This window comes from Nomascus leucogenys, chromosome 3 (assembly GCF_006542625.1).
Source record: "Nomascus leucogenys isolate Asia chromosome 3, Asia_NLE_v1, whole genome shotgun sequence".
Taxonomy (NCBI): Eukaryota; Metazoa; Chordata; class Mammalia; order Primates; family Hylobatidae; genus Nomascus; species Nomascus leucogenys.
The window spans coordinates 109,776,472-109,788,597 of NC_044383.1; the positions used below are offsets into that span (position 1 = coordinate 109,776,472).

General features: G+C 32.5%; 1 protein-coding gene across 4 annotated transcripts in view; it reads right to left on the reverse strand.

Moving 5' to 3' along the window:
- TRDN (triadin) overlaps nucleotides 1-12,126 on the reverse strand; it is a 401,037-nt gene that overhangs the window by 290,732 nt on the left and 98,179 nt on the right. For 3 of the 4 annotated variants that reach the window (XM_012506168.2, XM_003255652.4, XM_004087640.2), the window contains exon 5: nucleotides 3,326-3,385. In XM_012506168.2, the coding sequence (XP_012361622.2) occupies nucleotides 3,326-3,385 (60 nt within the window). Of the gene's footprint in view, nucleotides 1-1,520; nucleotides 2,137-3,325; nucleotides 3,386-12,126 lie in introns of those variants that run through there. The other variant, XM_004087639.3, reaches the window with a different exon arrangement.

A 12,126-nucleotide genomic window follows, 5' to 3' on the forward strand; every position in this document is an offset into this window, starting at 1 on the left:
CCAAATTTGGATTCTAACCCAGATAATTTAATTAAAGATCTTTCTAGAAGTAGAAAAAGTTTATGGTAATATCACCCTTTATGAAAATCACACACCATGCTGTTAGTTTATTTATTAATTAGAATATCTGAGTATTTACCATGGGTAAAGGAAATGTTCTTTAATAATCATGACTTGGACCTTTTATTTATGACAGATAACATTCTCTCTAATTCTTTGCAGCTAGTCTGTATGTATCTTTTTATTTAAAACATCTGTGGGCAGAGTTATTTATGATTACAAAGGAAACTAAGACTGTCGACTGCTAGAGAAGACTGGTTAACATTTCTAATCATTCAACAGGTGGACCTACATCTGACCATGGGTATCCATTGTTGGATATAGCTTTAAATATGACTGCATGCTGCAAGATCATTTTGACCTATAAAAACTTTAATTTGAAACCATCACCCTAATGTGGAATCAGCGTTCTTGGAGGTAACTTGTACTAGAGCACTCTGCTTGGTACTCACAACTACTCCACTGTGGTTAACTCATTCTGCCTGTTCCCAAGGGGCCGTTTATATGAGTCACAATTTAGTTAACGATATTTGGTAACCCAAAAAATGTTAAATTATGGTTGGAAGTTTTTTCTAAGCAAATGTAATGTTCCACTATATTACTATATAAGTTCAATACAAGGTCACATACAATATTCTGTTTATATTTATAAAATAAAATAAATTTCTACCTCTTCTATGGGAAAAAATCCAAGGTTAATTTAGTTCAAGGTAAACCTTAACTAACATGTCAGAGCTCGTGTCCTAAAACCATAATAAGTATTCATTGCCTGGTTATCATTTAAAAGGCATATTCTTTAGCTCCATAAAGTGCTGCATTCTTCCCTGAAGAAAATATCAAACAAAATAAACAGAGGGACAAAGTAGAAATAAAAGTTAGCTTGATATGATAAAGTAAAATTATTTAATGTGGATGCCTATAAAAGTACTAATTTCTTAAGAAAAAGAGTCAGAATTGAAACTCATTATTTGACACTATAAAGTCAATTAGTTAGCATATTAATATAGAATTGTTTTAGGAATATATATCCTGTGGGATTACATATTCTGTGTGATTTTTTTTTTTTGTATCCCACTTGATGGGTCAGTTATATAGGTGTAGACTCCCAAGGCTCTCTCAATGAGTTCCATGCTTCTAAAACCTTTTAGAATATCATATTGTCCCTTGAAGGGACAATAGAGAAATAGAATGTGATCTAGCTTCCACCATAACGAAAATCTTTGGTCTCCCCACAAAACACACCAGCTTGAGCATAATGAATCTTTTTAGACTCAGATATTTATTGACTCCTTTATAGTCATCACAGACTACTACTACCTTTCAAATACTATATCTTTTCTTCTAAGGGTTCAAAATGCTTTGATAATAACTTAAATTCCTAACTATCCATCACATACAACCATACCTGACATGGAACATGGCATACAGAAAACAGTATTTATCTACATACAAGAGCAGTTGTAAAACAAAACATTTATTTTCACTGAACTATTTGAGAATAAAGAGCAGGCATTAGTCTACCTCATTTACAGATAGGAAACCAAGCAATAAAGTGAAATCTTTTGTTCATATTCACACAGAAAAACTGTGGAAAAAATAAGCTATCTCTGATTTCCAGCTCAGTGTGGAACAACTGAAGCTCTACTTTCACTTTCTTGAGAAATAGTTACTTTTACAAAACATATTTGGTGTACTCAAGAAATATATTCAGGTTAATAATCTCCAGCTCGGTCTTTGAGAAATTTATTTTAAACTTCAGCCAAATTCACTGACTTAATTATGGAAGACTTGCTAGTTTAATAAACCCACCCTACAGCCCACTGCTCAAAGTCTTTGACATCAGAATTCTAACATAGCCGGGTCCAAAATGCAAATGGTGCCATCTGCATTACTACCTCCACTCCGGCAGCACTGTTATTAAATTAATAGCACAGTCTGCAAGAAAAAAAAAACAGCAGGGACCCAAATGGTGTGGAACCAGCTGAGTTTCTGTTTAACCTTCAGCAGATAGAAACACAGAGCCAGTTCAGTCATGGTTCGCTTAGTCAATCCGTACTCAAGAGCTGTGTCCAACTTCTATGACCAAAGGAATTAAGAACCAAGAAAAAGGAAAGAGAAGAGTAAGGAGACATTAGTTTCCTAAGTACAAATATAAATAGGTTTCAACTGAGTGAGCTTCAATGTTCTGATTGTTGAAGAATTGGCTGACCAATCTAGAATGAATTCAAACATTAGGATTAAAGACATAATATCTGTAGAATGATTTGAGCCCTTCACAAAAAGAAAGTACATGAAGTATATTTTAAAAACAACAGCAACAACATGGCATTGTATTAATATAAATTCACGTGCTAGTATAATTTAATTGGTACTTTTATTATTTGAAAATTTACTATGTGCAACTGTGGCATTTACTACAGATACTTTTGCATTAGCTGGTTTATGACATAGTAAATACTGGATAAAATTCCATTTTTATCTCAGAAACAAATTATCTCATTTTCTGTCTGCATTATACAAATATAGTTATTATGAGATCTTTATTTTTGCTCTGGCTCATTCAAAATCATGTGCAACTGACCATTGGGAAAACCTGGGCATGCTTAGAAGAATTTATTTTTGAATGTCTTGCTTCCTATTAGTTTCTTTAAAGTTTTATGACTATCTCCGTCACCCACAGAAAAGTTATGCTTATAAGATGAGCAAGACAATGCTGGCCTTTCTTAATTTGCTTCTGCTGCAAGATTGCCATTACTGGATTCAGTTCAGTTGAAAGTGACATTAATCATCATGTTGTCATTGTCCATCTACCTCTTGAGGCTGTGCAGGAGAGCCTTGGGGCTTTCTTACATGACCTCTGCCATGAGATCATATAATGACTCTGCATTTCTACACCAAAGATTGTAAAGATATTGCATGACAGAAGGAATTCAGGTTAAAAAAAATAAACTCTGACTTGTTACAGTAACTTCTTAAAAGAAAAATAAATTATTTCCTCAGTAAGTCAATATGGATGTGAGCTACTCTCTTAGTAATTATAAATAATTTAAAAATTGTTACATATTTTGAAGTTACTTTGATTCCAATTATTAAATATTATTTGTTATTTATACATTTATAACTGAAATTAACTGAGGAGTAAATGTACTTATTTAATATCAAAAATATTACAAAAAACACTAAACATGAAAATGTTTCTTTCTCCCATATGAATACACAAAAATGTATATCTAAATGAAGAATAAACATAAAATTAAATGTTTACCTTTAGTTTGTATTTTCCTTTCAGGTTTCTCTTGTTTTTCAGTCTTATCTTTGTGTATTTCTAAGAAAAAATAGAATTTATAATTTTAAAACTCTGAAAATGTATAAAATTTAAGCCATAGCTATGACCTAGACTTTATAAACCTACCACAAAGTTTAAATTATTATACAGTCACTAACAAGTTTATTGGAGTCTAAAAGAGTCTTTGTAACATATTGCTAAACAAATCACTTATTTATAGAAATGAGGGAAAAATTGGAGTTATCTCAAAATTAGAGTTATTTGGAAAAGCTTAAACATTTAATAGACAGAGCTATGTTGTCAACATTTTCAGTGCTAAAATTGGTCACAAACTATAATTATTTTTATTTCAATTACTCTCAATACAAATTAAGAATCCTTAATAAGAATGTCATTTAGATTTAGGAAGATTTAGTTTTTACATATTAAATTAAGAATTTGTGAAATGAACTGTAACAAGTATCTAATAGGAAATATATCTCAGAAGTATTGACTCTAAGCTATGTTTATAATCAACATTTGGCATTACATTTAACCAATAATCACTGCAAGCAGATATGACACATTTCATAGAATAAGTTAGTTGTATGTTTTTTTCTAAACATCAGGTTTTAGCGAATATATTCAATTTTCTGCTAGCTTCAGTATACATACATTGCCAAGGCTAAGAAAATGGAGTTAATTCTGAATTTACAGTTAATTTGGATAGAACTAAATTTGAGATTAGAGTTTACAAATATGATTACTACCTTTGAAAAGTGACTTAATCTTAAATATCATGTTTTTTTCTTAGAAAAATGCTAATGAGGTTTACTTATTTATTTATCACAACTTTATTCCACAGATGGTCTGGGATGGTGTTAATTACTGTACACATTTTAAATTCTCCATTTGTAAATTTGCATTTGCATTTTTGTAATTTTTCCAAAAGTCTACTAAATTAAGTTCAACCATAGAAACACCCTAAATATCTTCAGAAAAGACAGCTACTAGTTTTCATTCACCGGTTAAGGAGGTAACCACCATTGTGAAGGTTTTCTTCCTAATTTTCCTCATTAATCAGTTATCTTACTATTTACAGGGTCACTAATCTACTCTTATCTCAACTCTGACTTTGAATATGGTGATGGAGATATGAACAGGTAAGGCACTCATTCTTATCTCTGAAAACAATTCTCCAAAATGTAGGGAAATATCTCCAAATGATATAGGAAATGCCCATCTTCCTGTCTCTCTCACCATTTTGTCTATTTCTTCTCTGGTCTCCAAATTTTACTCTACAGCAGGGTTTCTTACATTAGCACTATTGACATTTTGAATTGGGCGAAGCATTATTTGGGGGAGGGGCTATTTTGTGCATTTTAGGATATTCGGCAACATTCCCAGCCTCTACCTTTTAGGTGCCAGTAGCCCCCATATCCACCTCCCAATCTTGACAATGAAACATGTCCAGAGACTTTGCCAAATGTCTCCTACAGGGCAAAATGAATCCTATGAGAACCACTGCTCTAAACTTACATGATAACCGGAGTAATCACTATCACTGTTTAGACCTATACTATCCAATGCAGTAGCCACTGGACATGTGTGCATATTAAGGACATGATATATGGTTAATACAAATTGAGATGTGCTGTAAGTGTAAAATACACACTAGATTATGAAAACTTAGAATAAAATATAAGTAAAATATCTCATTAATAATTTTTATATGAATTACATCTTGAAATGATATTTTGGTCATATTGGATGTGATGGTTTTATTAATGGCTCAGTTTGGCTAGGCTATTATCTCAAGTTATTTTATTGAATACTAACCTAGAGTTGCTTGCAGGTATATTGCAGATGTAATTAAAATCGCTAATTAGTTGACTTTAAGTAAGATGATTTTGCAGATTTTGTATAATTGGGATGGGCTTCTCTGATTTCTTTGGAAAGCCTTCAAAACAGGCCTGAGATTGCCCAGGGCAAAAGGAGAAATTCTGCCTGTGAATGACAACTTTGGTTAACAGCTTCTAGGCTCAACTTGCCTGTGATCCTCCCTTCCCGACTTCCTGTCATATGGGTTCAAAAATGCGTAGCCAGTTCCCACAATCGCATAAGCCAATTCCTTGTAATAATTTTTTAAAAGTATAAAAGTATCTCCATAATCTTCTACTGGTTCTACTTCTCTGTTTAATCCTGACTGATACATTGAATTAAATAAGATATATTATTAAAATTAGTTTTATATTTTTCTTTTTACTATTTTAAATGTGGCTACTAGAAAATTTTAAATTACGTGTGTGGCTCCTATTATATTACTACTAGACAGGTCTAATGCAGGTCTAATCCCAGGGGGAGCAAAGGACCTTTATAAAACTTTAGGTCATCCACAGAGACAAACTGATTTCAAACGAACTGAAAAAACAAACTTGATATTCTCTCCTGTCAATACTGTTTTGCTTGCTCCTTCCTCTGCAAATGAACAGATGCTATGAGGAAGATTGGTGATTTGTTTAATTCAGGTCCATAAAGCAAGTAAAATATCAAAGATTTAGAATGGTCTTTGGATATACTAAGGGAGTTGCCTTTAAGAGCTCATTCCTTACTCCTAGTAGGTAGTAATTGGAATAGAGAGATGGCATGAAATTTTTAAAATTGAAAAATTGCATGGAATGCTACATTCACCATGTAATGGGGAGGCCTTAAAATTGTCAAATTGTCATTTAGAATAATCTTATTTTTAGAGGTATGGGTGTGTGCATATGTGTGTGTATATACATGTGTGTCTTCCACAGACACCAGCTGACCATTCAAAAGAATAAAGAAGGGGTTCTGGAGCTCACACGGGAGAGTAAGACGTGAGTTAGACTCTTCCATAGAATCCAGTGCTGAAGGCCATCTTGCCGGAAAAAATCCTGTCAGAGCCTCCTAGTCTAACTTAGATTTTGGAGAAAAGACTGGACAGAGTGGTGGTGGTTTTGGGGACTACAAAGACAGTCCTTGTTGATCATAGTAGAGTTTCCTGCAAGGTAGGTGTAAGTTTGCACATCAGAAAACAGATGAAAGAAGTACAAGCAGGAGCTACCTTGCTCCTCTTAGCTCTTGTGTATTCAGCCATATCCTGACAAAGGGAATGAGTGCTAGGTAGTAGCAGTAACTGAAGTGAGAAAGGGACCATCCTGAAAAAAAAAATAAAGACAAATCTCAAAGACTAGGGTCAAGACCACCACTCAGGAGAAGGGAAAGGCTGGGGTAAATGTATTATCTCCCTTTCCCAAATACATGAAAGGGAGGTAACTCTAAAGTGAAAGGTAAGTACTTGCATGTTGGATATACTTCATAGTAAGTTTTACTTAAGCAAAAATAAAAATAAATAAAGGAAAATTAGACTGAAAAAATGTCAATTTATTTCAGAGCAGTTATTTTTTACTCTATGGTAAGCAGAGTAGATGCAACCCAGTTCTACAACTTAGATCAATCTCACAGGGAAAGCCTTATTTTTTATTTTCCTGATTCTGCACTTCAGCCTTAGAACAAACTAAGACAACCTCACTGCTGTGGGCAGATGTAGGCAGTTGTCTTGTAAGCAGAGGTCAACCATTTTTAAAAAGATACACACACAGTAAAGTCTCTAGAGCTCACAATAAAGTGTACAAACTTACATAGGCAGATTTTTGTTTTACAGGTACATTATCAACGATTTTTAGCTGAAATATTAATATTTCTACAGAGGCAAGCCTAGAAAAACACAGCTGAACTAGTAAAGACATACACACACCTACATTTCTTTGCTCAGGAAGACAAAAAAAAATTCCGATGATTCAGACTTAAGGAGAAATTAAATGTTTCTTTGCATGTTTTATTGCAACTTTGCATTCTCTTTGGGGACTGAATTCCATCACTGGTGTCACTGACTGTGGATATCTGATGTCAGAAGAATCCAGTAAAGCCTCCACATGGTGTGCTAGTTCTGTCTCCTTACACTTTAGCCAGGAAATGATGGTCATTCAAACTCCTGTCCAATTCAGTAACATGTTACTAATTTAGACTTTGGAAAGATATTTTTCTCATAGGGAAGCAATGCCTGTTTTGTTACCTTCGATTGCTCTTTCCAGCTAAGGCTATATTTGTATAAATTGGAAAATCAAATTTAAAAGATTCGAGTCATATTTATTGTCCAACAATCTTCAAACAAAATTAAGTTTTCTATATTATGTTAATACTAGCTTCTGGTTATTTAATAATTTGCAAAGATAGGTGAATGTCTCCACTTAATATAACATGAAATAATGTATAATAGAATAAAATTTTACTTAAACATCATGACACTTTTTGAGGACCAGTTCACTTAAACCTGAACCAAACCTGGATACGAGAGACTTAGAAGAAAGGCAAGGCAGTCATTATTCACCTCCACATATATGTCCTTTGCAATTAGGTGGATGTCCAATGTCTCTGAAAAGGTGTTAAGTCTCAGCACCAGATGCTACTTGGAATCATAAGCCATATTTGTAACCGGTAAATCTTAAAAATTGTTTTGTGTCTTAGAAAGCACAGAGGTCAAAGTATCTTAATCCAGGTGTGAGTCTGCCCATAAATTCTTAAAGGTATGAGTTTCTATTTGAATTTTGAGAAGGGAAGAAGGGAAAAAGACATGGGAAAAAAAGTTACAATTATCTTAATGTGTTAGGAGGCAACAAAGGGAAATCCCTTTGTTCTACTGAGTCACTGGTAGCTTTGCCTAATAAGAAAGAATTAGCACTCCACTAAAGTTGCCGGTGTCAGTAATGGTTTCAAGGGCACTGAAGGATTTGAGAGAAGGGCAAATTAATTTCAAAGAATGTAGGAAGTATATTTCTGCTTCTTTTCCTACTCCTGACTTTCCCCTAACACTTTTTCGGTGGCTGGTAGGGAGGTATGAGTGAAGATACGGGAGGAAAAAGTAGTATCTCCTCTTAGATTCTTATCGCTATTCATCTCTCACTCCAAGACCAAAAGCTTTTGAAATCCAAAGAAAAACATTATCATACTAGGCTTTAAATGCATTTACAACTTTCTTTCATTAAGGAACTCAGAGAATTTAAACTCTGACTTTCATGGTTTATCATTCAATGGCGATAGCAATGAAATATATCTTCCTCACACAGACTGTTTTTCCAAAGTACAATGCCAAACAGAGGAGGAGTTATAATAATTTATTATGGTGCTGAGAATAAATAAAAACTAGTTATATTTTCAGATTATTCTTTATTTCAGGATTCCAATGATCTGTAAAGAATTATTTTAATTATTTTAATAATCATCATATGAAAGATGTTATAAATCTATAGTATACTAATATAATTAAAATATGCATTTTGATAGGAAAATGTAGACATAGATAAAACTATTAAAAGATCTATACAAAAATATTTGCATCTCTGACATCCATTAAAATACAGCTTAATGTTGAAGATAATTAACACTGGACCAATCTGCTCAATTCAAATCTGATTTCCATACTTATTAGCTGTGTGAACTTCATTTCCTCATCCACAAAATAAGATTAACAGTAGTATCTACCAGATAGGATTATATGGGGATTAAAATATGTTAAAATGTAAAACATTTAGAGCATCATTTGTGTCAAGTAAGCATCACGTGAATGCCAGCTATTATTATTACTTGTCTCTCTTTCTCACTAAATAACTAAATTTGATGAGGGCAAGAATTATGTCTATTTTGTTCCACATTAAATTTTCAATGCCTAAGATGATGACCGGAATATACTAGCCACTTGAGAAATGCATACTACTTGAAAAAAATATTCAACCATGATTATGAGTTATCAATTCTTGCATATTTTAGAAGGTGGTGATGGATCATATTTTACTTGTTTTTTATGATACAACTTTCAAAATACTATTTAACTACTAAAATGATTATAGTTGAAAATTTGAAAAAATATTTCATTTCTAAATATTTTAAATTTCTATTAGAAATACAAGGGAAAGTTGCAAGATTTTACTATTTATGGAAATAAGATATGCCAAAGGTACTTATAAACTGCAACAATTGGCCAGGTGCAGTATCTCACACCTGTAATCCCAGCAATTTGGAAAGCTGAGTTGGGCAGATTGCTTGAATCCAGGAATTCAAGACTAACCTGGGCAACATGGTGAAACCCCATCTCTACAATAAATAAATAAATAAATAAATAAATAAATAAATAAATAATGAGGTGGGTGTGGTGGTGCACAACTGTAGTCCAGCTACTTGGGAGGCTGAGACAGGAGGATCCCTTGAGCCCAGGAGGTGGAGGCTGCAGTGAGCCATGATGGTGACACTGCATTTCAGCCTGGGCAACAGAGTAAGACCCTGTCTCAAAATAAATAGAACAATAAAAGAGAAAACAGAAAAACAACCGCAACAATTGAAAGTTTTTTATATTTCAGAAATTTTTTTCATATTGTTTTTTCTAGAGCACTGAAAAGCTAAATTGTAATTAAATTAAGGACATTAAGCATGTTTTTAACATTGCTTTATTTCAAAATTTATAGATGTTCATACAAAAACTAGATAAACTATAAGTAAATATATTATGCCTATAACAAAATGTTAATAAAATGTAACTATTTCAACAGAAAAAAATTGAGAGCAAGATTTAAAATCGAGCTTAAAGGAAGGGACTCAAAATTTATATTCCCTTTGTTCTGCAGATTTAATATTATTACATTTCTCTAGCATCCTTATTAATGATTAGGGTATTTCAGTAATAATCTACATTCTATTTTGTCTTATAACACTTGTCTCTATATTTATGGTATTCTATATGCAGAAATTACAAAATTTAGCCATTTACTAAATATATTTATGCTGGACATTTGAGAGGACAAGGATATATTTTAATGATCCTCTTGGTAGTCCAAGTTAGAGTTTTCAAGTGTAATGGAGAATTTTCTTGTTCTCATGACGTGTGCTGAATGTCCCATAGGAACATACAATTACTCCAAGGGTGTAATCTCTAAAACATCACCAAACTCCAAGTGAAGATTCACTTCATTGGTTTTTCTTCCTCCTCATTAGGCCATTTAATTCTGTCGAAATGTTTACATAAGGTCTATGTGTACCACAGTGCCAATGGTAATTATCAGGCCAGTACATTTTCCTCAGACTCTCTGAGCTCAACTTCCATATGTAACTGGGAAGAGAGGCGACAGGTATTCAAAATGAGAAGGCTGGTAGTAGCAACAACCGATGGAACAAAAATTAGTGAAAATAGATTGTATCAGTGATTCCTATGAATGAGCTGATTTTGTAGTGATGTATTTCTAAATTATTTTGTTATATTACATGTGTTTTGCTTATGATAGTTTTTATCTACTTATGATCACACCAAAGCTTGCTGTTGAGTAGACAGTTTGTCATTTTGTCTGAGACTTAAATGGCCAGTTTAAAGCATGCAATTTTTCTCTATTAATATGGCAAACTGTTAATAAATTCAAAATGTTATCAATTGAAGATTTTCAAATGACAGATTCAAGAAGTTAAAAGTATAATCTCTGTCACCAAGGCAATCATCCTGATTCTTTTAAGATGACAATTCTGTTTATTAAATTATTGTAAAGGTTGTGTATTTCAAAGAATGCCTCTTATTATGTTTTCTCTAGATACCTCACAAGCACCAGATAAAATAAAATGCCTTCTTACATTATTTCCCATTTTAATATTAAAAAAATCAAATTATTTATTCACTTAAACATAGACTCTTTATAAGAATCTGCCAATTGTTATTAGAGCACAAAAGATTAATTGTAACAGATGAACAAGCAAATCTTGTTATCTATTTAGTGGCTAATTAAATAATGCCAAACACAGCTATTTTGCTGAATTATTAATATTTTAGATAAATATTCCAGATTATCTGTAGATATCTGTATATTCTTTGATTTTCTAATACTTTTTATGTTTGATTGGTAAACAAATATTTCTAGGGAAAGTGTACTACTCACCATTAATGAAGACTATAAAAAGGAATATTCTCTCCCCCTTGAAGCACCTAGTATGTGTATGACTTAATGGGCAACCACTCCAGATACAGTGATAAGAAGATATTAAGAACAGTTTCTTTCAGAGATGTTGAAGCCCATAAATGTAAATTATTTTGGATCTTTATTTTATCGTGTTTGATTACTTGGTAAGATAAGCTGAACTTTTTCCAGAAAAAATAATAGATTCAACACTGTATACTAATGATTCTTAAAAATTTTCAAAATAAATATACTAAGATGATATCTACCTAATCTCATTTTTGCCATTAAATTTGTTATCTCAGGTTAATTCATTTTTTCTCTTCGAATTTTATTTTCTCCATCTATAAATGAGATATCATTTCCCATGTGTACATAAACCAGACAGAGGTAGAAATGATTGCAAATAATACCTTTTATAGATCATCAATGGCAAAGTTTGCAGATTTGGAGATTTGAGTAAGATTTTGGCTATGTTAGCGTGTTTCATATTTGATGATGTGCTAGATAAGACCGATGTGTCTGTACATCAGAATTATCTGGGGAGATTTTAAAACATATTCCTGAGCTACAACTCAAATGTTATTAATTTGTCTCTCATGGCAAGGAAATTTTTAGAGATCTACAATTTAAATAAACTCTCAGGTAATTTCAGAACCACAGTCCAAAGTGAAACTACTGTCTTGATCAATGTTTCTCAAATTTTAATGTGCATAACAGTAATTGGAGATCTTAAAAGGCAGATTTTAATTCATTACGTCTAGATGGAGCCTAGATTCTGCATTT